The sequence below is a fragment of the Anastrepha obliqua genome, chromosome 4 (assembly GCF_027943255.1).
Source record: "Anastrepha obliqua isolate idAnaObli1 chromosome 4, idAnaObli1_1.0, whole genome shotgun sequence".
Classification (NCBI taxonomy): domain Eukaryota; kingdom Metazoa; phylum Arthropoda; class Insecta; order Diptera; family Tephritidae; genus Anastrepha; species Anastrepha obliqua.
In genome coordinates, this window is record NC_072895.1 from 97260061 (window position 1) to 97285614 (window position 25554).

A 25554-nucleotide genomic window follows, 5' to 3' on the forward strand; every position below is an offset into this window, starting at 1 on the left:
TACTCAACCTGCTCGAATAAACTAAAGCCTTATAGAGACTACAACAAAAAAAAAGTTAAAAAAGATGTAATTTCTATCATCACATCTTTCCATTTGACTAATTAATCATTATATTTGAATTTTATTTAAACTTACTTCTTCGGTAAGCTGAAGTGAAGTTCCAATCGATTTGTTGACCTTTACAGTAAGTTTCCAGCCGAAAGAACTCCAAACGCCCACATAAACGTGCTACGATAACACGATCACCACTCAAATGGATGTGAGTAACGCCCTGGTTGCGCTTCAATTCGATAGAAGAAATGCACTGCACACGAGAAAAATACACAATAATGTCATATTTAAATAAACACATATCAAAAAAAAACTCTATTTAATCGCAGTCCTACCTTCAACACACCCTCCGGCGTCTCCCATAGTTCGACACGTCCATTCGCACACCCTACCGCCACAAGATTGTCAAATGCGCTCATACACCAGATGGGCGAATGCGGCATTGTCTCGAGGACCACCTGTCCGCCCTCTCGCTTCGTCTCTATTTGCATATGCTCGCGATTAATTGTCGTCAAATTCTCACTGGTCCGCGCATCCCACACTTTAATTTGGCCACGCAGACAACAACTGATTATATGTGAACCATCCGATATGAGACATTCGACTGTGTGCTTGTGACCCACAATTTTCGTTGGCACACCTTCGAGTATTTGCTCAGTTTTTTGTGGTATTTCCGATGATTCATACCAACTGGAACGCCATTCGGCATAATTGCGCGTACAAATGCAACGATAGAAGACGACCATTGTGTAGCTGAGTACAAAAATGCTGATTAGGCACATGGAGATGGCAAAGAAGAATTCCATGGGACTTTTCGGGTAGAGCGGTGTACCGCCAGGAAACACCATTGGCGATTCACGACGTTCATCGTCGCTGAAATCAATGGGATCGAGTGCAGCAGCCAGCGCTTTCCATTGAAAATTTTGCGCCACCTTTTCATCGGGGTTGCGAATAAGCACGCTTGCCTCGGGGCTAATGGCGTGCGATAATTTGATTGTGGGTAGTAGAGTAACATAGCGGCCACTAAGTGAAATATTATATTGTTTCATAATGGCACGCCAATGAAAATTGGAAAGGAAGTAGTTCAATTCGAAATCCGGGTAGAGTAGGCGACGCAGTTCGGCGTCTGTTTCATTGATGGGTCCATTGCCAGTTGTGCCTGAAATGATAAAGGTTTTATTGCACATATATGACATATCGTACATTTATAAAGTATTATATATTTGTTGCATATCTGCGCGATCCGCATAGCTGACAGATTTCTGCGTGACTAACATTCGGTAGCGCGCGGGTTCGAAACCAACTGTGGACATGAAACACCAAAAGATAGAAAATGTTTTTTCTAATAGCAGTCGTCCACCGGTAGGCAATGGCAAACCTCCAAGTGTATTTCTGCCATGAAAAATCTCTTCATGAAAAGCGTCTGACATTCGGTTTTGGAACAAAATCAAACCACACATCACAAATGAAAATGAAGATGTGCTCGGCCAAACACCTAATGAAGGATATACGAGCCAATTGGCTCGAAAGGTGGCGCGAAATTAATCATACAATTTTGTTTTCGAGAATTCTTTGACTGTTAACCTTGCTCCATTGCTTGTTTGTTTGTATACCAGAACTGTCTAGTTCACAAGTGTCAAACTTGACTGACGTAAGAACCATTTACAAAAATTATAAATCTTCCGATGGGGTGATTAATTTTGCACCACCTTTGTTAAATGTTTACAGTGCAGGACTTGCTGTTCTAAGTACATATTCGAATTGAGCGCGTTTCTAAGTGATAAAATGGCAAGATTATTGTGTATGAATTAAGTTCATTCTTAGATTTATACTGGCCTGAAATTCATGCACAGCGAATCCTAAAACCTAAAGGACGTCAACTTTGAAAAGTTTTTTCTTTTAATTTTTGTTGTTTTGAAAGTTGATTTAAGGGGGGAGCCTGGTTTATGAGGTCTAAAAATTGCATCTCTTTGCGATTCCTTTTTTTTTAAGGAAAAAATTAATTTAGCACTGCAAAGTTTTTTCTATCTTTTAAAGAACATTTAAAAAGTATAAAAAATTTTTGTACTGGTTAAAATAAGTTGAAAAAAATGTTTAACATATAAATTAGTAGAGCGCTGCAACGCTGGAGTTTCCAACTGGCGTACAAGATGCAGCTCGTTATTATCTAAAGCAAACAATTCAAATGGATTTCTAATTATCATGATTTTTTATTCTAGATGAACTAAGAAAACTGAGAGAAATTCCAAAATTTCAACTTTTTGGAGGTTTTAAAGAAAAAAATGCTTTTCTATAAAAAAAATTCACTTCAACTTGGTATAAGAATCTTGAAAATTTTTTTTTATGAAGGGAATAAGCTATGATTCATTTCAAAAGGTTCATTAGTTTTTTTTTTCATTCATGTACGCCAATTCAAAGAAATCATAAAAATGAAAAGTCGAGAACAGTGTAATCTAACGCTCGCCTACCTTTGGCTTTGTATCTACGGAAATATTGAGAATTAGGCTCAGTAACTTTGTGTGAATATTCTGAAATATATTAGGAATCGCTTAAGGGGGTCTTCTGGTCTCGAGGCCCTGAAATGAAGGGTTTTTTTGGGGATTGATTGTGACAAATCCTGTGAATATTTAAAAAAATGTTTTTTTTATTTTAAAGGTACATGTCTTGGCTTTTAAAAAATGGTTTTGACTTTGAAAAAAATTAACACCCGCGACCTTGAAATGGCGCTGAAGACGTCCACCTCCAAACGAAACAGGTCTCCATTTTGGTCACGGTTTTTCCACCTGGGTAATCAGAAAGCAAAAATTAGATATGCGTTGTCTTCAGAGTTGCCCTGGTTAAGTTTTCCCGTGACAGATTTTTTTTTTTTAATTTTTTTCAAAAGTTATGCAACAATTTGCAAAAAAAATTTTTTTTTGCTCATTTTTTGAACTTTAAAAGGTTATAAAAATGGAATGAAAAAAAATTTCAAAAATCGTACACGGCGAAACTTAGCGGTAAGTTTTCCGAACCTTTTAAGACCAAAACCATTGAAATCGGAGTATAACTACTATGAAAAGTGTGACCAAAATGCTTAAAAAACACGATTTTCGGGGAAACGCGTTTAAAGATAAAGTTTATGGTAAAACGGCCGGAGGAGGGTACACTTCGGTGCCCAGAAAAATGTGAAAAAATGCGATTTTCAAAAAATCCTTTCTGTGGCGTATTCTCGCATACACATACAACAAAATTATGCAAAAAAAAAAAATCGATTTTTTTTTCGCTGGAGACCAGAAGACCCCCTTAAAATGAAAAAAAAAAAAATTGATTTTTTTGACCTTATAGCCTGGTTTAGCCCCTTACTAGCTGTCAGTTGTCAAAGATTAAATTTGATGACCTAATTGCGTTCAGCAATACGAAGATATTCAAATCTTAAAATTTCATTCACATCAGAGCAGTCTTTCTAATTTTACGCGCAAAATGTGGCCTTTTCGATCACTCTGGGGTGGCCGCACACCATCTTGTTATTGTTATTGTGGTGCTCAAGGTTATAGAGAAGAATACAAAATGACACAGATATCTTTTCCCGTTTCTGTTCATATTTCATCTGTTTTCATGCGATAACAACCAATTGTTATTTTTTTATTTTTTTTTCACTCAGTATACAAATTATCAATTATTTCATTCACCTGCACTTTTCTTACGCCTTCCCGCATTCTCGCCTTTATGAATGCGGCTATCACGCTGACCTACCATATTAGCATCATTACTATTTATTCGATCGCTGTCCTGTCCAGCAGGCGCCACACCACCATGTATTGCATGCTGCATATTCGAAAAGAAGCTCGAGACAGCGCTTTGTTCATTTGTTTTGACAAATCCTTGCGTCTCATCATTACTAAACGATGAACGATTGCCTTCCATGGCGAATAGATTTTCCAAACAGCCTGAATTGTAAACTATCGTACAGATCCAGACACTCATCCAGATCATGAAGGCTCGCTGAAAGAAACGTGTTCGCGCCCAGAAATTAACAACACGCAGACGTTTCGGTATGCGGCCATCTTTATTAGCTGAGATACCAACCTTGGCGTTTAAATCGGCTGGATGCACATTCAGATCAGCAAATGAGAGCTTTGGGTGCGATTGTGAACGGTGAAACATGCCGTAACCACCATTACTCGTCGCGGGGAAAGATGTGGCCTCATTCGCCAACGAAGCTGTAGACATGCTTTTGTCAAAGAAACGATAATCATTACGCCCATTCAGCAGCATGCCGAAACCGCCGGGTGGCGGTGTTGCCGTGTTGTTTGTCATAGTACATCTGAACATCATTTTGGGCAAATGCTTCGCTTCGGTCGTGTATTCGGGTAGCTTGATATTCATTGCGAGTATGGTGGAGAAGAGCAGCATTTGCAACATGAAATCCGAAAGTAAGCCGATAATGGCAAAAATGCTGAATTTTTGTATAACTGGAACCATTGTGATACAGCCGATTGTGAGTATGGTAATCTCCGTCAGCAATGTCTTGGAAATGTGCCAACCTTCTTTACTGAGCGCTTTGGCAACCCGGATTTTCACATCGAATGTTTCTTGCGTATAAACGACGCTCTTTGTTATAACTAAGCAATTCTCGAGTCCAACCAGAATTACCAAATAGGGAAATACATCCTTCGATTGCAAACTGATGGTGAGGCCAAAAAATGAACAAACACCAAGTGACATGGTTAGGCTGCCTAGTACAGTTATAACGGCACAAATTGCAAGTAACAGACGCGAGCGAATTATTTCGATTTTACGCACCGAGAAGTACATATAAATGAAGAGCAGCACAAAAGCAACAACCAGCGGCAGGAATTCCCACATCTTAAACTCATCCGGATAAAAAATGTAAGTTATGGAAGATTTTTCACTACGATCGGTGGGCTGTGATGATGTTGCAGATTGTGAGGATCGCTGATCAGCATTTATTGGATTGAGTGACAGTGGCGGATAGTATTGGAGAAGTTTATGCTTCAAGGAGCTCAAATACTCCTGATCATTTTGTTTGAGTATCAGCGTGATGGCATATTGTATGATACGCGAACGTGAACGGAGCGGATAACGCTTAAAACCAGTATCTTGCATTGGTACGCCAAAGAGCATTTCGGTTATGGAGACTTTGGTTTTTTGAATGTTCTGGAAAAGGAAAAGAAAGAAAAAAATTAAAGGTTATGGTAGAAATCATATTTTATGAGAAAAAAAAGATGGATTTCTTTGCCTATAGTTAGAGGAGGTACATATTACAGAGCTGTGAATAATTATAAACTCAATGAAGTTTGTGTTTTATTTTGAAAAAAAAAGGTAGTTCTTAACCCTTTGAAGCACACATTTTACTTACCAACCGCTTTTATGATTGCATGTAATTTTAAGGGTTTCAGGGGTCGCTGATTACGAATCTGAGGTCAGATTTGAGAAATTCAATATGGCGGATACAAAATGGCGGACCTATTTTTTGAAATTTTTTTTGGAAACTTACCAAATTTGACATTAGGGGGTTTTTGGGGTCGCTGATTACGAACCTTGAGTCAGATTTGAGAAATTCAATATGGCGGATACAAAATGGCGGACATATTTTTTGAAAAATTGTTGGATACTCACCAAGTTTGATATTAGGGAGTTTTTGGTATCCAACAAGTTTTCAAAAAATATGTCCGCCATTTTGTATCCGCCATATTGAATTTCTCAAATCTGACCTCAGATTCGTAATCAGCAACCCCAAAAACCTTATAGTATCATGTCCCATCTTTATACATTATGTACTTTGTTGAAAAATGAATTTTTTCCTGAAAATAGACGATTTTTTCAATTTGTTTATCTGTAATTGTTTATAAATTCACGCAAAACAATTTTCTTAGTTTCAGTTACATTCTTTGATATATGGATTATCATATAAATAAATTTTCTCAGTCCCATTTTCATAAATATCAAATCTGTAGAGAAAAGTTGAGAAAAAAGAAGGTGGGAAACTGGCTTCCCACCATGCTCCTAAGGGTTAAACTATTTATTTTTAATTAGCACAAGTAGACATCGAGGAATACAATCAACAGAGCTCTTAAGAGTGCCACTCCTTAAGTTCATTGTTCATCACTATTTTCTATGACTTTTTTGGATCATAAATCTTTCGAACGACGTAGTCGAAGCGGTTTGCGCGTGGGCATGAAAGACGAATTTAAAGATTATATTTTTTCTAATAGCGGTCCTCGTACGGCAAGCAATGGTAACCCTCCGAGTTTATTTCTGTCATGAAGAAGCTAGTCATAAAAAACCATCTGCCGTTCGGAGGCGGCATAAAACTGTAGGGATCTCTCCTTTTGCAGAAGGAGCTGGACCAATCACTCAACAAAGGGTGTAAGCGCCAATGATATACGAGGATTGCCTTTGCAACACAACGTGTGAAATATTTTTTAACACAAGCTTACATAACTTACATAAAGTTTTCACTTACCAGCTTTATTTGTTTTTTTTTTTTTTTCAGAGAGTCATAACAATTCATCTCGCTCAAAAGATGGTATTAGCTTGCGAAAATTTTCGTGCGATGATTTATTACGATTTTCGACGCGGATTAACGGACAGAAGTGCATTGATCAACTTACTTTTGGCGTGGAAGCACCACATTTAGTCACTGATTCAACGAGCTCCAAAGTGGCCGTCGATCATTACAAGACGAATTTCATAAATTTTTTCCAAAAACGGTTGTTGTGCCAGAAACAATGGGTTAAATGATGGCGCAAGATCGTCATATGACATAACGTGAGATAGAGGCATCCTTGGGCATTAGTGAGACCAGCATACATTCCATATTGCATGAACATGTATCGCATGTCGCCAAGAATATTTGTTCTCGTTGGATACCGCATAATTTGATAAGTTGTTTGCGGAAGAAGAACCTCAAAGCAAATGGACGCCTGTGTTTCGGAAAATTTGGTCATGTCGCAATTGTACCACTAAAAAAACAATCCATTTTGAGTGGTATAAAACCGTTAGTTTGGCAGCAAAGGCCGAAAACAAATAATCTTTTGAGTTTTTGAGCACTCAAAAGTTCGAATTAATGGGTCGCCCACCTTACAGGCCTGATTCGGCAATTAATGATATCTTTTTCTTCCGGAACATCAAAAATAAAATGCGAGGCCAACGTCTAAAGAAGATGTTGACGCCTTTAAAAAAGCTCACTTTGGAGATATCCACTTCTGAGTGGCGAAAGTGCTTTGAAAATAGGTTCAAGCAAATGCAAAAGTGTATTGATTTCCAAGAAGAATATTTTGAAAAACAACAAGAACATGTTCATTATAATTTTTTTGTATTTTCATTATTGAGCTCAAAATATAGAAGGCAACCCTAGTAATTTGGTATAAGTATTGGTTTTTTTTTGCTATAACTACACCCCTATGGCTTTAACTCGTATCCAGTAAATTCAAAGGCTTTTTAAAATTTACGAAAAGGTTTTAAATGTTAAGAAGAGGTGAGAGAAATATATTCAACATTCTTGCAAAACCTCAAATGCAGCAACAAATATGAGGTTTGCACTTTTAAAATTTATAAGAAAAAATTTTATAAGGAAAAAAATTATAAGAAAAAAAAATTTGTTTAACTTACAAATTTGGTAGCTTCAAATTAAAAGAAGAAACAAACACCAAACTCAAAAATGTTCACATTTTGGATATAAAAAAAGCACTAAATTTATTGCGAAGAGCAAACGGTTGGCAACACTGTACTTGTTGTACGGCACGCACTCACTGATGGGCGCAAATTTGTTTCTATCAATATTGATTACGAACCATATTCCTCAAAATTTGCCAGGGTATATTGAGTTTTATGCATAAAAAGTGAACTTTATGTCATCAAATTACTTAATTCGAGTTCAAACTCTATCCTTAAGTGGAACTCACATCATGTGTGTTAGCTGAGGAGTTAAGAAATTTTTATGAATATAAAACACACCTTTTGCTTAGAAAATGAAGTCTCAGCTCATTGCATCTTCTTCAACTTATAACGCTCCCGCCGAAACCAATCATCGACTATCCTCTCTTCAAACTCGACGATGCATAAAGCCTTTGACAGCCCATACATAAACTCAATTAAAAAATAATGAAGAATTCTCATAAGAAATTTTCATGTACATTTATAATTCGCGCGTACATTCTTTGTTGGGTTGAGCTCCTTGTTGTGATGTACGCCTTGATGTTCCACAAATGGATGGACTCCAACAGCTTTATGCCGCCTCAGAACGGCATTAATTGGAAATAAAAAAAATCGAACATGAAGGACCCTGCATTAGCTATGACATCACTTTTGTCAAAATCAAACACTAAATTTCGCGAGAAGGTGCATTAGCTATGTAATAGGTAAAGCTACATACCCCTCGAACTTAGACACTCCTTGTCTACTTACTCTAACCGGACTTTAAATGCACCTCAGATAGGTGCGTAGTCATAAGCACTGGAAAAATAAAAACTGAGCAAATGCCAATGCAGTTGCGAGGGCAGTGATGCAGTTTTGGGTGAATAAAAATATATTCACATTAGCAAATAAAAGGTAGGTTTTGTTATTTGCACAGATCTTTGAATACATTAAATAGAAACTGAGTGTGTATGTAAATATTATGTGATTATGGTAATGGAAATTGAAAACAGACAAACCAATATAACTATTGCAACAATAAGAAAAGTAGAAGAGTATCAACCTGGTGCATGTTTGAACCTGAAATAAATCGTATTCCTTTATTTAATTCAAAGTTGGACATGCGCGTCCATTTTCCACATTTTATCATTAATTTTACTAAGTATTTAATTTCAGATTTTCTTCATTAGTTGCAGAAATAACACATTCTTGGAAGTTTGGAAAAGTATCTTATATGGAAGTTGGGTGTGGTTGTTGACCGACCTCGCCTATTTCAAATAGTAGCTTATTCCATGTAAACTTTTTACGTATACTAAGTTTCGTTAATATCTAAAATTGTACTTGATGCTTTCCATTTCAATTCAACCGGGCTATTCGGGTCATGTTCTTCGATTTCGATGTAACTAAAATATGTTGCTCTCTGGTCAAAATAATGAGACACGTATTTTTTTGTTCGCCCGAAAAAAATTTTTTTTCAAGAGTTATCGGCAATTTTGTTTTTCGGCTCAAACTTGATTTTTTTTAATTATATAAGAAAAAAAAATTTTAAATGCCCATAACTTAGTCAAAAATGAACCGATTTTAATAATTCTGGGTTCAAAATGATCGTAATAACTTACACGAGCGACTTCATGTAGAAACAATTGCAAAAAAGTAGTTGAAAATTTTTTATTTAGCAAAAAAGAAAAAAAATTGAAATTTTTTCGAAATTCAATATTTCAAAAAGTGTATTTTTTTTTTTTATAACTTTTTTCGAATCAAAAGGACATCTCAAACTTTAATTGAGCTGAATGCCTAGTAGCTAAAATGAGTTGTTTTTGAGTAATGAATTTTGAGTAAAAACCCTGTTTCGCACTTTTTGTTTTTTGCAAAATAAAACATTTTCAACTTCTTTTTTGCAATTATTTCTGCATGAAGTTGCTCGTGTAATTAATTACAATTATTTTGAACCCAGAATCATTCAAATCGGCTTATTTTTGACTAAGTTATGAGTAATTAAAAAAATTTTTCTTATATAGATTCTTTCCATTTCAATTCAAAAGGGCTATTCGAGACATGTTCTTCGATTTCGATGTAACTCAAATATGTTGCTCTCTGGTCAAAATAATGAGACACGTATTTTTTTGTTCGCCCGAAAAAAATTTTTTTCAAGCTTTATCGGCAATTTTGATCGATTTTTTTTAATAATATAAGAAATTTTTTTTTTTAATGCTCATAGCTTAGTCAAAAATGAACCGATTTTAATAATTTTGGGTTCAAAATGATCGTCATTACTTGCACGAGCGATTTCATGTAGAAACAGTTGCAAAAAAGTATTTGAAAATTTTTTATTTTGCAAAAAACAAAAAGTGCCAAACAGGGTTTTTACTCAAAAATTCATTACTCAAAAACAACTCATTTTAGCTACTAGGCATTCAGGTCAATTAAAGTTTGAGATGTCCTCTTGATTTGGAAAAAGTTATAAAAAAAAACAAAAATACACTTTTTGAAATATTGAATTTCGAAAAAATTTAAATTTTTTTTCTTTTTTGCTAAATAAAAAATTTTCAACTACTTTTTTGCAATTGTTTCTACATGAAATCGCTCGTGTAAGTAATTACGATCATTTTGAACCCAGAATTATTAAAATCGGTTCATTTTTGACTAAGTTATGGGCATTAAAAAATTATTTTTTCTTATAATATATAATTAAAAAAAATCGAGTTTGAGCCGAAAAACAAAATTGCCGATAACTCTTGAAAAAAATTTTTTTCGGGCGAACAAAAAAATACGTGTCTCATTATTTTGACCAGAGAGCAACATATTTGAGTTACATCGAAATCGAAGAACATGACCCGAATAGCCCGGTTGAATTGAAATGGAAAGCATCACTTAATTTCGAATATCAAAATTATAATTATCCAAACCACGCCTGATAAAATCAAATGTGAAGTGTATACCTATTTTGGTAGGGTTTGATATACTCTCAGCGTCAAGACAAAGTGTACACCACATATTGATAATTTTTGACTTTTTATTTATTTATTTTGTAATGTAAATTATTTTTTCATAAAAAATATAATTCCTACAAAAAAGGCGTATTAATTAAAAGTGGTAGCACTAGATCAACAACAATGTTCTGTATGTTTGATTGTCATGGCAAAATATTGAGAAACTAGAAAACAAATAATGAATTCGCCTTGTTTCATTCTCAGCTGACAGTCACATGGACACGGCGAAAGAAAAAAAAACAACTAAGCTGATTTACCAACACCACCTTTAATAGATTCGCCTTGATACTACAATAAGAACCATATGAAGCTTCGAGCTTTCAACTTCGTATAAAATTTCTAAAAATTCGGCAAATTTTTATCAAAAGAAATTTAGAAAAATATATAAAAAACTCCACACTCCAAGCGTTAAATGGAGAAAATGCACAAGACCGCGAGCGGAAAAAATTCTCAAAAGTTAGTCTGACTGAAATTTGCGCTTTATTACATCAAAATTTAATGAGCCATAAAATTGCATACTTGGAATTTTTTGAGTAAAGAGTTTAAAATTTTGTTCAAAATTTGACGTCAATTTTTTGAAGTTGTGAATTTTGTACAAAGTTTGAAACTTGGATTTATTTGTTTTTGTTGTAGCATGAACTGTGTTTTTATAAAAGAATAATTGAAATTAAAAAGTAGATAAATAAATAGTAAAAACTTGTTAATATATCTTGTACACTTTCTTTTGACGTTAACTGTACCCATACAGTTCATAAATATATTTACATATTTTTTCGAAAGTAGGCGGTATCACGCCCATTTGCGCAAATTGAGTTTACTATGTCATTACTGAAATTGAAAATTTTCGATACATTAAAGTGGGCATGCTTCTAGTACTGATTTTCAATGCCAACTTATCTTTGTCCAGATATTTCAATTTTCACTTGATACCTCTTGCAAGTAACCGTTATGGGAACATAGATCGAAAGGGGAATTTTAATACCCCTCTTGCACTGAAAATATTTCGCGTAACATGTGCTTGTGCTGCATTACAAAGATCAAGTGAAGAGAAGAAGTTCCTTTATTTGGTGAGTAAGCGAGAAAGAGTAGACGCACTCGTTCTACAATACGAGTATGCAATGCAATATTTGCTTTAGAAAACAAATAGACGTCGCCTAAAAGTGGCGATAGGTAAACGTCAGCAAAATGGCAAGTTGACTCACCTTGTTAATTATGTGTTAAATATGTACTTTTTGCCAGCTGTGTGCCGGCTGAAAGCTAACATACACAAAAAAAAAAAAAACAAATACCCCACATATACATTCATACATATGTGCACTTGCGGTAACGCAATTAAGTCATAAGTGCTATCTTTTTACAGTGTTAGCAATATTTGTAAGACTTAACTTGGTTCGAAAATTTTTTGTAAAATTATAGTTATTGCAAAGTTGTCTTTATTCCTAAAGCGGGGAAAAGTTCACACACAACACCTAAGGATTTCAGGCCAATTAGCCTATCCTCCTTTTTGGTAAAAAAAAGAGGTTGTCTGTAAAGTCGGTTTACTGACGATAGTTTAACGTGACAACGTCATAAGAAAAGACTGATGTAATGGTTGCATTTTTCAAAAGAAAATTTAATTTTATTTGTTTGATAGGATATAGAGGAGGTAAATGGAATCGCAATGAAATTGATCAAGTTACATCTGCACAAAGGTGAAAAATTACGAAACATTTATCAAATTACTGATACTGCAGTGCAATTCTGTAATGACGTAATCAATGCAGGACAAACTCAAATAACGAACCTTATTCGCAGAGTTCGCCTGCTCACTTTGCAGATATTGAAAAAGGCACAGTGATTCCAAAGTCTGATTTTCGATTCTGACTGAAACGTGGATGCGTGACATTTGTGATCCAATTTCAATTGAAAATTTTGAATGTGTAACCCGTCAGAATAATCGCTCAGATTCTGAAACAAACGCAGCGGGTCCACGTTTTGGCATATATTTCCAGACCCTAGTCATCAATAGGTATGAAAATTACCCCATATTAAAGCACTTATCAACAGCTTTCATTTGATACCCATATTGTACATACACAACCAAAGGTTACCCGGGTCCACGTGTTGACCTATATCTCGAGACCCTAGTCACGGAGCGGCATGAAAAATACTCTGTACTAAAGCATTCACCAACAGCTTCAATTTGATATCCATATTGTACAAACACATTCTAGGGTCCACGTTTTGGTCTCTATCTCGAGACCCTAGTCACGGAGCGGCATGAAAAATACTCTGGACTAAAGCATTCACCAACAGCTTCCATTTGATACCCATATTGTACATACACATCCGAAGGTTACCCGGGTCCACTTTTTGACCTATATCTCGAGCCCTATTTCCAAAATAAAATATAATCCATGTTACTCGTGGATGATGTAGCTTTCGAATGGTGAAAGAATTTTTAAAATCGGTTCAGTAGTTTTTGAGCCTATTCATTACAAACAAACAAAGTTTTCCTCTTTATAATATTAAGTATAGAAGTATAGATTTGTTCGTTTTGAAAATTGCGCGAAATTGTATATGTATATGCATGTTTATATACATATATTAGTATACAACATATCTTATAAGGTATATGGTAAATATTACCATACATTTTTTCCTTCATATATAATAAAAAAATTAATAATAATAACATTAAAACAACAGGTATTATTAACAAACTTGGTTTTATTTTAAATTCTTCAAGTGAATCAAATTAATAATAAGCAATAAGAAGGCATATGCAAATACAAATACGTGAATATATATATATGTACATATGCGCATATACATACACATATACGCTCACTTAAGTAGGAGAGAGCAAGATGTCGAACGTTGCCGTTCGTTTGCTTTGTCGTTCGTTCCGCGCTTTCGCTTGCAGTTCATTCAATGCAATGAGCAAGGTAACGACAAATGAGCAAGGTAACGGCAATGAGCAAGGTAACACTAATGAGCAAGGTAACGACACATTTTTTCGTGCGTGCAGCCTATTAAATCGAATTATAAGACGTTATCACGTCAAAACATTAGAAAGAATAATAGAAGACCATATTAAGGCTAACATCAGCCCTAATAAGCTTAGTATCTCACAACATGCGTACTGTAAAGGGAAATCTACTGAAACAGCACTTAATTCACTTGTTACAGAAATCGAGAAGTCAATTTATAATAAAGAATTCGCACTGGTAGCCTTCCTTGATATCGAGGGCGCGTTCAACAACATAAAAAAGGCAGGAAACATCAAATTCCAAATATAGCTCCCCCGACTCTAGGTGGAACGGCACTGTCATTTAGTGATGAGGTCCGCTACTTAGGTCTAATACTAGACCGAAAACTAACTTGGAAGGCAATGTCGAAGATAGAGTAAAAAAGGCGACAATAGCACTATACTCTTGTAAACAGCTGATAGGACTAAGTTGGGGTTTCTCCCCATCTATCGTATATTGACTTTACACAGCAATTGTCAGACCAATCCTAACATACGGCATATTAGTATGGTGGCCGGCTTTAGATAAATTATACATTAAAAGAAATATGGTACATGTACAAAGAATGGCCAGTCTTTGCATATGCGGGGACCTTAGGACCACACCCACAGAAGTACTAAATACAGGGTGGCTGATGAAAGCCGCTACCAAAAAAAATTGAATAACTTTTTTTCTTTTTAAGTTATCTGTTCCATTTTTGTTTTAATTTGCAGATTGATCTTTAAAATTTATTAAAATGGATAACTGGGACACGCAAACAAGAATTTGGATAGTCCGCCGCTATCACGCACTGAAGTCCGTAGTTTTGGTACAGAGAGAGTACAGGGGGATGTTTGGCGGCGATCCCCCGAGCAGATGGACCATAATGAGACTGGTGAATAATTTTGCTGAGCAAGGAACAGTCGCAAGAAGGCCTTATCATCGAAACCCACCAGTTCGGACGGAGGAAGCGATCGCTGCTGTAGCTGCAGCTATACAAAGCAATCCAAGGGTTTCAACAAGAAGCTTATCTGCTCAACTTGGTGTCAGCCGACAGTCTTTGCAAACAATAATGCACAAAGATTTAGACTTATTTCCCTACAAAATTCAATTGGTTAACAAACTGAATGCAGCAGACTGGCCGATTCGCTTGGAATTTTGCCAGAAGATCCTGCAAATGGTGGTTTCTTCACGCTGTATTGTCGGGCCTTATTTTTTTGAAGAAAATGGTCACACCGTTACGGTTACTGGAGACCGTTATTTGAAAATGCTGAAAGAATTTTTCTATCCAGAACTACGCCGAAAGAGAATTCCTTTCAACTTTGTGTGGTTTCAACAAGATGGGGCAACGTCTCACATAGCCCAGACTGTTATGACAGAGTTGCGACGAAAATTTCCCAATAAACTGATTTCAAGAAACTCCGAATTTCGTTGGCCCCCCAGGTCGCCTGGCTTACTGCACCTGACTTTTTCTTGTGGGGTTTATGTAAATAAGAAGTTTATAAAACAAAGCCAACAAATTTGGATGAACTAAAACAATCCATTCGGGCAACAATTGCGGCTATTCCAGTCGCAACTCTCAAAGCAGCAATGAACAACTTTTTACTAAGATGCCGCACTTGTGTCAACGAGCATGGGGGGCATTTAAATTCAATTATTTTTAAAACTAGTTAAGCTACATTTAATAAAATTTAATGACCTTCAACTTGAAAAAAAAAAAAATAAATGAATTCCATACACTAAAAAAAAAGTTATTTGAGTTTCTTAATGTAGAAAAATTCATCAGCCACCCTGTATTATACTTAATATTTTACCAATAGAGTAATTCTGTAAGCAAACAGCTGCCAAAGCAACTCTCAGACTAAGAGAAATCGGCCTACTCAGAACGAATCAAAGAGGACACTTCTCAATTTTAGAACAATTCCCCTGCATTCCTGGCACAACGGATTTCTGTAAGACCAAAGACATCAATTTAAATAAATACTTTGTCACAGTATTTCCTTCCAAAGAGGAATGGGATAACGGGCTTATTGTTAAGAAAAATGATTTAAACATCTACACAGATGGCTCAGAAGTGTATTTCAGGCGGAAGTCACTGCCATAAAAGAGGGACTTACAGAAATAAAAACGAGAGTATTATCCACAAATGAAGTCTTCATTTACTCGGACAGTCAAGCGGCAATAAGAGCGCTTGAATCAAAAACGCACTCGTCAAAAACAGTTCTAAAATGTTTTAAACTACTAAATGACGTATCTAAGTGCTACAAGGTGCATCTGGGTGCCAGGCCACAGGAATATTGCAGGAAACTGCAAGGCGGATGAACTTGCACGTACCGGTACAACGCTCGATCTCGAACCGGATAAGGCGCTGATATCCATGCCCATAGCCACTTGTAAATTACTTATAGACAAGAAAACCACCAAAAAGGTAAATACAAGCTGGCAAAACCTCACAACATGCGAACTAAGCAGACAGACATGGCCGAACTGGAACAGCGGTCGATCGAAGATCTTGCTAAGATTTAACAGAGAAGCTATAAGAAAAATGATAGGTGTATTAACTGGTCATTGTTTAATAGGCAGCCACGCTAGAAGGTTAGGACTCCCGTACTTCGATTTCTGTAGAAACTGTCTAAATACAGAAGAAGAGGAAACAGTCAGACACCTTTTATGTGAGTATGAAAGTCTAGCTATGAGAAGGCTGCGCACTCTTGATACAGCATTTCTAACCGATGTAGCGGACATAGCCCATCTAAAACTAACGAAGCTCTGCTCGTTTATTAAAGCTACCAGATGGTTTGAAAAGGAGCACGTAGAGTAAGGATAAGCTCCAGTGGTTTCACAATGGACCTGCGAAAGGTCTAAGTGTGTCTTTATGACAACCACCGCACCTACCTAGTTATTGCATAACAAATGGTTCCAAATTTTGTACAAAATTCTTAACTTCAAAAAATTTTCGTCAAATTTTAAACTTTTTATACAATTTTTTAATAATACAATTTTATATCACTTGGAATTTTAGTATAATGAAGTGTAGGTTTTTTTCGTTTTCAAATATTGGCAAGCCTCCGCTCCTCGACTGTGCAATGGTGCGCGCGATCCATCTTTGAAAGAAATTCATATTTATTATTAGTTATGGAATGATTTATCTAATTCCCTACTAACGTTGCGTTCAATAATTTTCACTTGATTTATTAAAATGTAAGAGTTATCCACAAAGTACCTATTTTAGTGGCCACGCAAAGTTACATTTTATGAAAATAGCCAGATCTGTGCAACCAATAACGCAACTTAATATAACAGGACTTTTAAATTCACATCGAAGCAGTGACGCCATTTGTAAAGAAGGGGAAATCTCAATAATATATGTATGTGTGTATAGTTCTTCTAATTTTCACAGTGATTAATCAACTATTTTTGCAATCTGGTAGTTCGAACAGTACGTTACGCGATGTTTCATGTTACAAAAAAGAAAAAAAAACGAAAGAAACGTGTGGGAAAGATTTAATTTTATATTCGTTGTTGATGTCAGATATCTTTAAGACGGTGAATTTTATTAGAAGGCATTCCATTTTGATTGAAAAACACAAATACACAATAACTCACAGCTTATTTGATGCAGTCAAAGAAAATTATTAAAATATCAAATATATTTTATGGTGTTTCCATTACAGAAAAAAATCGTATATTTTTTATTGTTAAATAACATGTTTTATTTACTAACAAAAAATAACAAAAAAATGTTTCTTCATAACTTAGATATGGCAAATTAAAATAATTCAGTCACAATTTTGAGGTCACAGCTTAAATGATACACTGAATTAAAAGTATTCGAAAAACATTAACACATTAATATTTCGATTTCATGATTAGGGCTAATACTTAGTGGGGTATTCCTTTTGATTCAGAACAGCTTTTAATCGGGAATTCATAGATTCTACAAGTTTTGCTATATAATCGGAACTAATTTTATCCCATTCTTCCTGTAGTGTCCGCTTCAGATCAGAAGCATTAGAAATATTGTGGTTTGTTATTTTATTTTCTAGTACTGACCATAAATTCTCAATAACGTTGAGATCTGAACTCTGTGCAGGTGTCTGTACTACATGTGACTACATGTGAGCAGTTCCCGATAAGCCAAGTTTTTACAATACCAGATGTACTATATGCTTGAGATTGTTGTCTTGGTAGAACCTAAACGAATCCCTAATCCCCATTTTATCCGCATTTTGTACTAAATTATCTTTTAGCAGATCCAGATACATCTCTTTATTCATGTTTGCTTCGATAAATGTCAAATTTCCGACGCCTGAATAGGGCATGCAACCCCATACCATCACACTGCTCCCGCCGTGTTTAACTGTAGAGCACAAATTATATGGTTGAAGCGCGGTGTTTGGTTTTCTCTAAACGCAGGACTTCCCATCAGACGTGAAAAGGTTAAATTTGCTTTCATCCGCAAAAAAAAGGGACATCCAGAACGAAATGTCTTTGTTCAAATGTTGTCTGCAAAACTCTATTCTTTGTTTTCTACTACGAGCATTAATCAACGGTTTATTTCGGGCAGTCCTTCCATGAATATTTTCTTCACGCAGAACTCTACGAACAGATTCTGGGTTACAGACCTTGCCTAAGTATTTTTTGACTTCGTTCGTTAATTTTGGAGCGCTTAAATAGGGGTTTTTTTAAGTTTGTTGGTTTTTGTGCATCTCTTGAACATGTTGTAGTTGTTTTATAGTTCAAGGTAAGTGATTCTTTTTTAGGTTAAGATACCACCTGTTTTAAGGGATACTTGATCATTGTTTTAAAGGGATACTTGATCATATGATCGAGTATCCCTTGATATTCTTAATACTAAATATCTCTAAAGTTCTGCAAAGAGAATGGGATTATATTATTAACACTGCCACCCCACTGTAGCCATAAGCTACAGCCTCTTGATGTTGGAGTCTTTGGGCCTTTCAAAAATGCATATGACCGGGCTGTTAATGAATGGATGTCAAAAAACCCGGGAAGAGTTATAACAATATATGATGTCTCATATGTCTCTCTTGCATTTACTGCAACAAATATTTTAAATAATAGTTTTAAAAAAACAGGTATACAACCTGTTGATAGATTAATATTCACTGATGATGACTTTCTCTGTGCATATGTTACAGACCGCCCTGAGCATGAGCTTTCTCAAGTCACAACCAAAGAAAATTGCACAGAAAAAGACAATAATAAACAAAACAATAGTCCACTATTGCCTGACCATCAAAGTGAATCAGACCAGGCGCAGTGTGAAGAAGCAAGGCCACCCGACTTGCTTGAATCCATTCCCAATTTGCACAAAATGAGGAAGCAGTAACAAGTTGTACTTCACTCCCGGGGCCATCTAACTTCTCTGATTGCTGTGATCAAGTAATTCAGGATGAAAAACCAGGACCCAGTTCTGCTTCACATCAAAGGGAAGAATCAAGCTTCCTTGTTAGTCCTACTGAAGTTATACCCGTTCCAAAAGCTGGTCCAAGAAGCGCAGTTAATAGAAAAGGGAGGAAAAAGTTAAAATCTGTCAAACAAGACTTAGAAACAGAGCTAAAATTAAGAGAGGAAAAGATGAAACAAAAGGCAGACAAGACTAACAAAAAAACTCTTAAAGACAAGAAACCTAAGGAGAGGGTTAAGAAAGAGTGTTTTCATCTTCTTATAGTGAAGGGGAACTTTCGTTTAGAGAATCTGAAGATTCTTTAAATGAATTTTAAGAAAAATTTGAGGAGCTAAAGGCAGTGAATTCAGACAATTTAAAAAAGGGGAAATTCATTGTTGTGCGCTTTAAAGGAGGCAAGAAAATGTTCTTCAATATACCGGTACTTATGCATAATTGACCAGGTAGATTATGACGATCTTGGTTGTCGCGTTATTTCTTTGAAATGTGCGGATGAAACTAAAAATTGTTCTCGTTAGTACAATCTGATGTCAGCGATGTTGAATTTGAAGACATTATTGGATTAGTTCCAGATCCAAATATTATTTTAAAAGGTGGAAGAATGTATTATTCCTTCATAAAGGCTCTGGATATATTTGAAAGTATTTAAGATAACCGACTGTATTTTGAAATAAATGTTTTGTTTTTGTTTTTGAGTTAAATTTCTTTTTATTTAATCTATGATCAAGTATCCCTTGTTTATGCTCAAGTATCCCACTATTGGGGACACTTGATCATTTTGCACTATATTTTAAATAATAATAATAAAATAATATGCCCACCTATTTAAAAACTAACGTGATAAAAATAATGTGCAGGAATGTTGTCCCTTTCGTGAGTTGTCATTATTGTTATCTAATTTATTCAGAAATTCATAAATATTGACCTAAACCAAAACTATAATCAACTATCCCCCACTTCCCCTAGTGTTTATTTAATGAAATGTTTATACATCAATAGTTGTGCAGATTATTTGATCAGAAACATGAATACCATTTATCTAGTATGTATTCAACGTGTTTTCAAAGAAATGAGCATCATAACTGAATAGTCTATAAACTATTGTGTTGCAGCACTTATTGAACAGCAAATCATAGTAGTAGGACAACAAAAACTTCAATTTGAAAGCTTTTCTGGTGTGGTACTTGTCAATAACTTGACACAGCATAAAATAAGCGGCCATTAAAAAGTAATTTTGCCAAGTTTAAATATATAATAGATATATTTGTTCATACTTACATGATACTGAAAAATAGTACTTAATAAATTAGAATCTTTAGTGAAATTTTGTATATCTTGTGACCATAAATTCGCCGGCGACAATACCAAGCAATTGTATTCGGGGAATAATACTCTCTCATCGCGTGAACGTTTGACATTATCCACATGCCAACAAGATTGATCTAATGTGCGTTTACTGCAAAAAAAAAAATAAAAAAAAAAAAATGAAATACATACACGATTAATTTCAATCAAACTCGTTTAACAAATACAATTGCACATGTTACATACTTATAAGCAAACAATGTATTTATGTACATAAATTATTTATATTTAGCTACTCACTTCTCGGCGCTTTCGTGATTGCGTACAATTTCCAACAATTTAAAGACTTCGTAAAGTGGTGCACGAAATGCATCCATTAGCTGCATGTCTTCGGTCCATGGTAGCACACCAGTGCGTAACATTATTTGTTGTACGTAAAAAACAGGAGAACTTTTTGCCCATGGAAATGGCGGATCGTAGCTGAAGTTGTTGTTCGTTATTGGAGGACTAAAGAAATTCCTAACCAATGAGACGTTTTGTTGTGGTTGTTCCGCGAATAATGAATAACGACCGTCGAAGGGGAGCATAATTTTGGTGGGTATTGTGCCGGGTAGCGGTACATTGATGAGGGGGTAACTATAAAGCAGAAGAAAAGAGATAAAATGATTGATTAATATATTTTAATGTTAAAATGCGTTAAATGCGCAGTGTGAGAAATACAGTTTTGGATTTACTTAAAATCTGAAATATTACGACAGCTCGCAACTAAAGGCAAACGGCATTTAGTTATTGTGCTATATGAGGGGTGCCTTTTATATGGCAGGATTAGAAAACAAAAACAAATTTTAATCATCGAAAATCATTTTATTGTTTTTCAAAATATTCTCCATAAAAGATCTATACACTTTTACATGCGTTTGAACCAATTGTCGAAGCATTTTTGCCACTCTGAATGAGGTACTTCCAAAACATGCCTTCTGAATGCCGCAACCGCTTCTTCAGGTGTCGAAAAACGTTGATCTCTCAGTTTGTTTTTTACGTACGGGAATAAAAAGAAGTCATTCGGTGCCAAGTCAGGACTATACGGCGGATGACCCATTAATTTGATGTTTTAAGTGCTCAAAAATGCAGTTGTTTGAGCCGATGTGTGAGAGCTCGCATTGTCCTGGTGAAGAGTGACCCGTCTTTGGCGATTGGTTTTCCTAATTTCTTGGAAGACAAATGGCAAACAAATGGTTGTGTACCACTCAGAATTTACTGTTCTGCGTTGTTCTAGTAGTACGGTTGCGACATGTCCAGTTTTTCCGAAAAAACAGGCGACCATTTGCTTGGAAGTGCTTCGTGCGCGAACAACTTTTTTTGGATTTGGCTCATCTTGAAACACCCATACAGTCGACTGCTGTTTACTTTCGGGCTCATACGCGTAAATTCATGATTCATCACCTGTCACGATGTCATAGACGTGTTTCGAAGCCCCGCGATCGTATTTTTTGAGCATTTCCTTCGACCAATCGACACGAGCCGACACGATTGACAAATTGTGTGGGATCCAATGCGAACAAATTTTTTTGACAGTCAAATGTTTATGCAATATTGAATGTATGCTCTCCCACTAATGCCTAAGATTGTCTCAATCTCACTCTAGGTCACATGACGATCTTGCAATATCAGTTCGGGCACAGCATCAATGGTTTTCGGAACAACAACTGATTTTGGACGACCTTCACGAAATTCGTCTTGGAGTGAACTACGACCACGATTGAATTCACCATACCATCGATAAACACTGGTCCTTGATGGAGCTTCATCCCCAAAAAATTAATTAAGTTCATCCATGCATTGTTGCTGAGTTAATCCACGTCGAAAGTTGTAAAAAATAATCGCACGAAAATGTTTACGATTTAATTCCATTTTTGGACCGAGATGAATCTTTTAAGTTACTGTAAACAACACAAATGGCGCTGGTATTTCAAAACGTTCTGAGTACGTAAGCCAAAAAATGTCAAACTTTGCGTTACAGCTGTCAGTTGCCAGATTGCAACACCAGGGTTGCCAAATCCCGACATATAAAAGGCACCCCTCGTATTGTACTTATTTGTTAATTACTCTGTTTTATTTATTATAAAATTAAAGAAAAAACTAGTCTATACTAATATTATAAAGAGGAAAACTTTGTTTGTTTGTTTGTTTGTTTGTAACGAATAGGCTCAAAAACTACTGGACCGATTTTAAAAATTCTTTCACCATTCGAAAACTACATTATCCAAGAGTAACATGGATTACATTTTATTTTGGAAAAAATAGGGTTCCGTAAGATATTTGGATTTTTCGGACACAAACTGAAAAAAATCTTATATATAAAATAAAGTCAACTTTTTGTGTGTGTTCGCTAACCGGCCGTGTCCGCACCGAATTAAACCAAACTTACACACATTGTTAAGAAGGTATTGAAGATGGTTTCCGTATAGTTTGGATACCTATTGGTAGATAGGGTCTCGAGATATAGGTCAAAACGTGGACCCGGGTAACCTTCGGATGTGTATGTACAATATGGGTATCAAATGGAAGCTGTTGGTGAATGCTTTAGTTCAGAGTATTTCCATCCGCTCCGTGACTAGGGTCTCGAGATAGAGACCAAATCGTGGACCCTAGAATGTGTTTGTACAATATGGGTATCAAATGAAAGCTGTTGATAAGTGCTTTAATACGGGGTAATTTTCATACCTATTGATGACTAGGGTCTCGAGATATAGGTCAAAACGTGGACCCGGGTAACCTTCGGACGTGTATGTACAATATGGGTATCAAATGGAAGCTGTTGGTGAATGCTTTAGTTCAGAGTATTTTTCATGCCGCTCCGTGACTAGGATCTCGAGATAGAGACCAAAACGTGGAGCCTAGAATGTGTTTGTACAATATGGATATCAAACTGAAACTGTTGGTGAATGCTTTAGTACAGAGTATTTTTCATGCCGCTACGTGACTGGGGTCTCCAGATATAGGTCAAAACGTGGACCCGGTAACCTTTGGTTGTGTATGCACAATATAGGTATCAAATGAAAGCTGTTGATAAGTGCTTTAATACGGGGTAATTTTCATACCTATTGATGACTAGTTTCTCGAAATATATGCCAAAACGTTAACCCGCCGTGTCTTTGCACCGAATTAAACCAAACTTATGCACATTGTTAAGTAAGTAAGTAAGTAAGTAAGTAAAATGGGTTTCGTAAAGTTTGGTTGTAATTCGGAGCAGTGGGAACGGGTACAGCGTTCTTTTGAGCCAGCCATAATGTCGCTTACTTTTTTAACGCTTGGGGCGGAACTGAACTGTCAAATTGACAGTGTTAGTTACAATGTGTCAATATTTCTTTCTGATTTGGATGCCATAAGGAAAAAACGTAAGTGCAACATGTAAAAATTGTTTGTGAATTTTTTTGGAGTGGATTTTGGAACAGTGAATAATTTCTTACGAAATTTGAGAATTTAATGTGAAATCCGAATGAAATTATGTGTTCGTGGAAAAAAAAATTTTTTTCGTTTTTTTTTTTTTGAAAAATATAAATGGATAGTGGTTAAAAAAGCTCCAATTCTTAATAAAACATATAAATTGAAACGAAAAATTCATGGATGATCAGGAAAAAAGACGATTGTTTCTTAGTTATTCATTTGCGTTGATTTGAAATTTAAAAACAATCTTCTTTTTTCCTGATTTTCAATTTATATTTTATATTTACTCAAAAACAAATAGAAAAACAAAAAATATTGTTTATGCCAAAGCGCTTGAATAAAGAATAAAGAAATAAATAATATGAAAACCATATATTTTCTGTTCTAAACCATATCTATTCTATTTTAGTGTGCCCAGCGAAGGGGGCCGGGTTTGCTAGTATTTTATAAACCAATTATAATTAATAGCTATTTGTTAATTACTCTATTTTATTTGTTATAAAATTCATTTAGTATTCAATAGAATTTTATAAACCAATTAAAATTAATATTTATAATTATAATTAATTTGATAAATACATATGTGGCGTGGCATGTGAGCACTTATTCGCTGGAATTAAAGATTACAAGAAACATTATTAGAATAATTTGCAAATATTATATTATAGTAAAAACACTGAGAACTTTCAACTTTTATTTGAAAAAAAAAGTCCTCTTTATTTTGAAAAGATTCGCTAACAATGCCTTAGAATGAGGTTTGGAATTTTTATAATCGAAATTATTTGAATGAACGTTATTTTACAGGTCACAATTCTTAATCGTACAGAAAATTATCTCGACATTAAGAATTCTATAAACAGCCGAACTTTCTGCTATAAATTTGCTGCAATTTTCAGTTGACTAAAATAAAAAATGCATGGTATTTATGCTGTATGCCTTTTATTTGTGTTTTTTCTCTCAAATGTGCGACAATAGTGCGATCTTTTTTTTATTCTCACAAAATGCATCTTCGAACAGAAATTTTGTTGTTTAAAAATAGTTTCGTGAGTGAGGTATGCATACATACATACGAGAGTACGTGACGTCACGTTTGCTGAGTTGTGCAGTATTGCCAACCATTTGCTCTTCGCAATAAATTTAGTGCTTTTTTATACCGAAAATGCGAAAATTTTGAAGTTTCGTGTTTGTTTCTTTTTCTTTTAATTTAAAGCTACCGAAACTTTGAGTAAAAAAAAAACTGTATTATTATACAAAAGAAGGTTAAAAAAGGCCACTCTGAGAAGATTTTAGTGCTAATGAAAATTAGTTGGTTTTAATAAAATTTGATATTTTGAAAGTGTGAATTTAATTTTTTGCTCCTTTTAAGGTTATGGAAGAATATTAAATGTCCCTCTCTCAACTCTTCTTAAGATTGAAAACTTTTTACACGTTTTAAAAGGCGTTTGAATTTACTGAATGCGGATTAAAACCATAGAGGTGTAATAGTTTCTTCCGGCCATCAATCCTTAGTGGGACATAGGGCATCAAGAGGTGTATTCATTATAAAAATAAGCAACAAAATACCCGAAAATACTAAAGAAACCATACTGACATTTTTACAAAAAGAGTACCTTATCTAGTTACATAACCTCAAATATAGCAAATACGTCGTTCCCTTAACCAAAGAGTCTCGTTTGACAAAAATAACTTATAAATTAAATTG

At 35.2% G+C, this 25554-nt stretch overlaps 1 protein-coding gene across 3 annotated transcripts in view; it reads right to left on the bottom strand.

Annotated features, from left to right (window-relative positions):
* Positions 1-25554, bottom strand: part of LOC129244771 (sterol regulatory element-binding protein cleavage-activating protein) — a 63024-nt gene that overhangs the window by 7374 nt on the left and 30096 nt on the right. For 2 of the 3 annotated variants that reach the window (XM_054882600.1, XM_054882599.1), the window contains 5 exons: positions 20706-21041; positions 20379-20556; positions 3720-5208; positions 387-1210; positions 136-304 (listed from right to left, as the gene is read on the bottom strand). In XM_054882600.1, coding sequence (XP_054738575.1) covers positions 136-304; positions 387-1210; positions 3720-5208; positions 20379-20556; positions 20706-21041 — 2996 coding nt within the window. The remainder of the gene's footprint in view (positions 1-135; positions 305-386; positions 1211-3719; positions 5209-20378; positions 20557-20705; positions 21042-25554) is intronic. The other variant, XM_054882601.1, reaches the window with a different exon arrangement.